At 41.6% G+C, this 5,561-nt stretch overlaps 1 protein-coding gene across 1 annotated transcript in view; it reads left to right on the top strand.

Annotated features, from left to right (window-relative positions):
* Nucleotides 1-3,178: 3,178 nt before the first annotated feature.
* The window catches only part of LOC103393822 (chitin synthase chs-2-like), a 12,682-nt gene continuing 10,299 nt past the window's right edge, over nt 3,179-5,561 (top strand). Inside the window, exons 1-3 of the mRNA XM_025064994.1 lie at nt 3,179-3,236; nt 5,132-5,267; nt 5,346-5,534. Coding sequence (XP_024920762.1) covers nt 3,208-3,236; nt 5,132-5,267; nt 5,346-5,534 — 354 coding nt within the window. The 5' untranslated portion in view covers nt 3,179-3,207. The remainder of the gene's footprint in view (nt 3,237-5,131; nt 5,268-5,345; nt 5,535-5,561) is intronic.

Raw genomic sequence — 5,561 nt, 5'->3', positions numbered from 1 at the left:
GGTACTGGACTCAGTGGTACTGGTCTCAGTGGTACTGGACTCAGTGGTACTGGTCTCAGTGGTACTGGTGAAGACCCGTCTCCAGATCAGAACAGCACAGATTGATTTATTTGCCCCGCTCTGGGGTAAGATGTGCTCATATATAATGTGTGGAGTCGAGTCTGTCATTAAACCCGGTTTGAAGAGGGCGTGGCAGAACAAGTCGTTCTCTTTGTTGTCCTGCTGCTGGAAATTTGTTTTCAAAGTGTTTCCACTTCCACAAGGCTGTTAAAGAGGCAGGGGTGTGTGTGTGTGTGTGTGTGTGTGACAGTGCAGTACCAGGAAGAACCTAAACGCAGAGTGAGATTATAAAGAATAAAAGTTTTAATGAGTTAATGATGGAAACATGTGGGCTGTGACCCACATGTTTATTCTCCGCTTCATGTCATGATTAGAAGTTATTTATACGCTGAAGACAATCGACACACCCAGCAATTTACTGCAGGCAATAATTATCAGATTGAAATGTGGAAGGACTGGAACTTTATAGCTGATGAATTTTCTTACGCAACCTCTGCATCGGTACTGGGTTTCTTCACAAGACTTCACGCCGTCCGTTGGTACCAAAGATGGAGAACAAATCCAGACAGAACTCTGGTCCACGTCACGGTTTACATTAGTCACTAAATCAGGACTGCTGAGTCAGCTGTTAGCTAACTGTTAGCTAACAGTTAGCTAACAGTTAGCTAACAGCTGTTACCAAACACCAGATGATCGTCTAGTTCGATAATCTTAGCCCAGAACAAACTGAAACTGTGGGCGAAGACGTCGGCTCGCTAAAATCGTTCATTTTCTCTCTGGACATTTGTTTGGTGAATGGGCATCATAACAACAACCAACGCGTTGACCCTGCTGGCAGCCGTGCGTCATTCCAGGTCAGAACTGGGCGTGTCCAGGGTGGCGTTAGCCTTATGTAAGACGCGGCATTGCTCACCTTTAAATAAGTGCTGCTCTCTAATGGGCTTTCACAGTAATGACTTAATGACGGCCGGACCTGGAGGGAGGAGGAAGGAGAGGGCGGAGGAGAGTCTTCCTCATTCATTTTTTACTTTAGCAAAACATCTTTTCTCTCCACCCTGGCCGCGCTCCCATCAGTAATTAGCCTCTGATCGTTATCCACTCCTTCGTTAATTAATTGAGTTTTGTTTTCATTAACGGACCACAAACTAAATGGATAAACGTCTGCAGACACGGGTGCAGTGACGTCAGACTTCAGGCAGGTGGCGTCAAACTGTGGAAATGATGTAGAACTGGGAGAATAGTAAACAAGTTATATAACTTAGTTAATTTAGTTAGCGTAGTTATTAGTAGTTATTGACAGTTTGTCAAAAACAGTGATTTAAGTTTTTTGGGTTTTTTTTTTGTTTACGTCATTCTTTTTAGCTAACAGTCTAGCTAACCTTTGACCTCCAGCTGCCGTCCTGGTAAAGTTCCGATGATTCATTCACCTCATGTAGCTGCGGCTCAGTTAGCACCGTGTTAGCGGTCCATTGGGGTGGAGTGGGGTCACTCGACTGTGACTGGAGGTGATCGGTTGTTGTTGTCACGGTGACAGACACGGTGACAGACACGGTGACAGACACGGTGACAGACACGGTGATGGTGAGTCGTCAAGAAGGGAAATTCACAGATGAAAACCCCTGACTGTTTCCTGTTTCCTGTTTGGACGTGAACCTCTAGTGTAGGCGTAAAAAGGTCGATTCCAGAATCTTCTGAGTCGATTCAATCCCCTTCTGTTTAAGGACAGCATCATTGCAATAGAGAACAGCGCCCCCTGAGGGACACAGTAGATGTCTGTGGAAATGTTATGTGGATTGTTTGGTTTTCTGATGTTAAATAAGAGGATGAGGAGGAAGAGGAAAGAGAAGAAGGGCAGGAGGATGAAAGGTGCGGCGTCGTTGTCAGTATTTTTCCCTCCGCGTGTCTCTTCACTGACGTCGGCTCATTGTTGACATTTTTATCATTTCTCTGCTGTGTTTCTAGAAAACGATGTTCAACAGATGATTCATGTTTTACTCTCAATATTACAAGTTGTGATAATATCACTGTTACTGTTACTGTTACTGTTACTGTCACTGTCACTGTCACTGTATTTAATATCTTCTGACTCTCCTTCACTTCTTTCTCAGTAAAAATGATTCATTATTAATGATTATAAATATGTTTCTCTTTTATTCATTCGTCTTTCACCTGCATCAGGTGAAATTTCCCTCCATTTTTTTCGACTTCCTGCTCATAGACGGTCAGAAGGACCGTTTCATAACCTTCAAGGATGTGCTGGATCATTTCCAGGACATGTTTTATCGTGCGACTTTCCTTTGGCAGAGTTTGAATCTCCTCCTGGCTCTCGTTGGAATTTGAAACCAAATTCCTCTGAAGAGAAGACACCTGTCCCACCTGACGGCTGCCGCTAGCCTGACGGCTGCCGCTTGGCTGACGGGTGGCCCCAGACCGACGGGCTGCGCTCGCCCCACCATTTCATTGATTAGACGAGCGTCAGTGTCTTTGTATTCTGGTTTGGTTCGTTCCTGCTCTGACGTGAAACGACAGATTTATTCTCAGCTTTTGTGAAGATCTGATTTTTGTCTCAACGACCCCCCCCCACCCCCACTTCCCCTCCTTCTATTGCTGAGTCCAACGTCAGTCAAACAGAGACCACTCTGATCCCACTGATCACTGAGGTTTGGAGTGAAGCAGAGCTGCCCCTAGTGGTCAGTTTGGGTTTATCTGAAAACTCTCCAGTCAGTAAGAGTTCAATTAAATGATGAATTAATTCAATTAATTTTGTCAGACACAATAAATGAATATGTGAAATGAACCAGATTAAAATGTTAAATTATTTCACTGCAGCATCAATAATCCCACCGTCCACTCACTGGTTCTGGTTCTGGTTCTGGTTCTGGTTCCACTGAATCTCCTGGGGTCTGTGGGTGCTTCAACCTCAGGTCAGCGGCCCGGCCCCGGGTCAGGGTCCAGATCCGATGGCTCCTCTGAGCCGTGATTGGACCGTCAGCAGGATCGCAGCACATCCACCTGCCGCGGTGCCTCTGGGCTGGAGCAGCATTCCAGGGCGTAGCACTCGCAGCTGTCCCGCCTCTGTCATCTGGGAGTCAGCTGCCGTTCTATAAAGTCAGAACAGAACCGCTCACGTCATTTGATACTTTGTTCATGATGGAGGACGACAAGGAGACGCTGAAGTAAGTCCTCACCCCGGTGTTTCTGGTGGAGGTGTTTTTTCACATTTAGAACAAAAATGTTTCAGTTCAGAGAAAAAAAAAACCAAAATAAACAAATTTGTATTTTCACAATTTGGCTCTTTAAAAAAAAGTCAAATCATTTTATTTTTTCAGTATTTCATGTCAGCGTCATATTTCTGATTTGTTGCCTTTATTGAAAAAAGATTTTTAGATTTTTTATGTTTTTTTTACTTTTAGAGTTTTGCAAAATCATAGGAAATGATTTGAATTTAGTACTTTGGTAATAGTTGTTGGCCAATAATAATAATAATAATAATAATAATAATAATAATAATAATAATAATAATAATAATAATAATAATAATAATAATAATAATAATAATAATAATAATAATAATAATAATAATAATAATAATAAAATAATTTATATTTAAATAATTTATATTTAAACCTGATCAAATGATGACGTGAGTCGTTGGTTTCAGCCGTTGTCGTAGGATTTCTGGGAATTTATAAATGTTGATGAAGTTCAGCTGCAATGAAACGTCTCGGTTTACAAAGTTTTCACATTTCCAGCGGGAGATTTTTTTTCTTTTTTGGAACATTTCTAATTTTTATTGTTTAGAGTAAAAATATAAAATGATCTTTAAAGCTGCAGTTCCATTGGACTGTGTTTACAGCTCGAATCTAATAATATATCATAATATATATATATATATAATATCTAATATATATAAAATATTTGAAAATTGAATTTTTCGAAATTTAAAGTGAGTGAAAGACAAACCTGCGTCAGCGTGGAGCGGTGGAGCGTGTTCTCACCTTTGTTTATCTACCATTTAAACCATTTACCATTTAATATATATATATATAAATATATATATATAATATTTCTAATAATTTTTTGTCCTGTTTCGATTTCAACGTAAACATTTCAGTAACTTTTAATCATCAGATGTGTCGAGTCAAACAAAAATACATTTACGAGTTTATTCAAATCTTCTTTTACTTCTTTTTCTTTGATTTTGTCCCTTTTTTCAGGGGTTGCCACGGTGAATCGTTGATTTCCAAATTGCCCTGTTCTCTGCTACCAGTTTATTCAAATGTATTAATTCAATTTTTAAATCATCATATTGTTATATTTTATAAATATGTGAATATATTTGGTGTATATCGGCTGTGAAAACCTTTTTTTATGTTTTGTAAACGTGTCGAGCGGAACCTTTTTAATCCAAACGGAACTAAGTCCGCTTTCCGCCGGAACACAATACTGACGGGTTCGCAACAACCTTTCATTAATTAGCAGTGAGCACGGATTAGCCTCAAATTGTGGCTAAAGTTCACGTTCAAGAGGCAGAGCCGTCAGGAGACTTCGGACAAGAAACATCAAGTTTGACCGGAAGTGTAGCGGGACAGAGCTGACGGTTTTCACCTCGGTTTATCGTCGCGGTGTTTTTTTATATATATATATATACGTGAATACAGAATACTACGAAGTACTACCTCCTGCTGTTAGTGTTTAAAAACACAAAACAAAACATTTTTAATGGTTGAAAATATAAGCGACGTTTATATGACGACTTTCTAGAAACACTGATATATTCAGTTCAGTTTAGGATTTATTTCATGCACAAACTCAGTGTTTTTTACGGTGGTTCAAACAGTTAAATATAAAAGAAAAAAAAAACACACACACCCTGCCCTTATAATATCTATATGTTGTTGTGTAATATAATATGATATATATATATGTATCACTGTATGAATTTTCTTTTTCTGTTCCTACAGTATTATTTTATTTAAATGTCAGCCCCCCCTGCCCCCCGCCCTCCCCGTCAACATGTCTGTCAACCGGTCACATGTCCTCCGTTTCTCTTTCCTTCCTCATTTCTCAGTAAACGCTGGGACACCTGTCGGGAGGTTCCCGTCATCGAGGACGAACACACGCCATGGAAACTGATCAAACTGCTCAAGTTCATCTCCCTCTGCCTCGTCTTCATCATCGTCTTTGGAACCGCGCTGTGCAGCAAGGTGAGTTGGTTGGCCTTCGGCCCCGGACCGGAGCCTCCGGCCCCCGTGGTCTGACCCGCTCCTCCTCTCCCCCTGCAGACCTCCTTCCTGCTCCTCATCACCATGGCCCACGACGGCACCAAGATCCTGCCGTTGGAGCAGAAGCCCGTGGCTCTGCTGTGCATCGGCTGTGTCCTCGTCACCCCCAGTGTCCTCCTCTTCCTCAAGAGCTTGTGGAAAGCCTGTTACAAAACCTCCAAAGTGCCCCGGCTCGGAACCACTGCCCTGGTGAGACCCTGCCCCAGGTCCGACTCA

This window comes from Cynoglossus semilaevis, chromosome 18 (assembly GCF_000523025.1).
Source record: "Cynoglossus semilaevis isolate Cse_v1.0 chromosome 18, Cse_v1.0, whole genome shotgun sequence".
NCBI lineage: Eukaryota > Metazoa > Chordata > Actinopteri > Pleuronectiformes > Cynoglossidae > Cynoglossus > Cynoglossus semilaevis.
The sequence above is the reverse complement of the archived record's forward strand: the minus strand, read 5'-3'. Positions and strand labels throughout refer to the sequence as shown.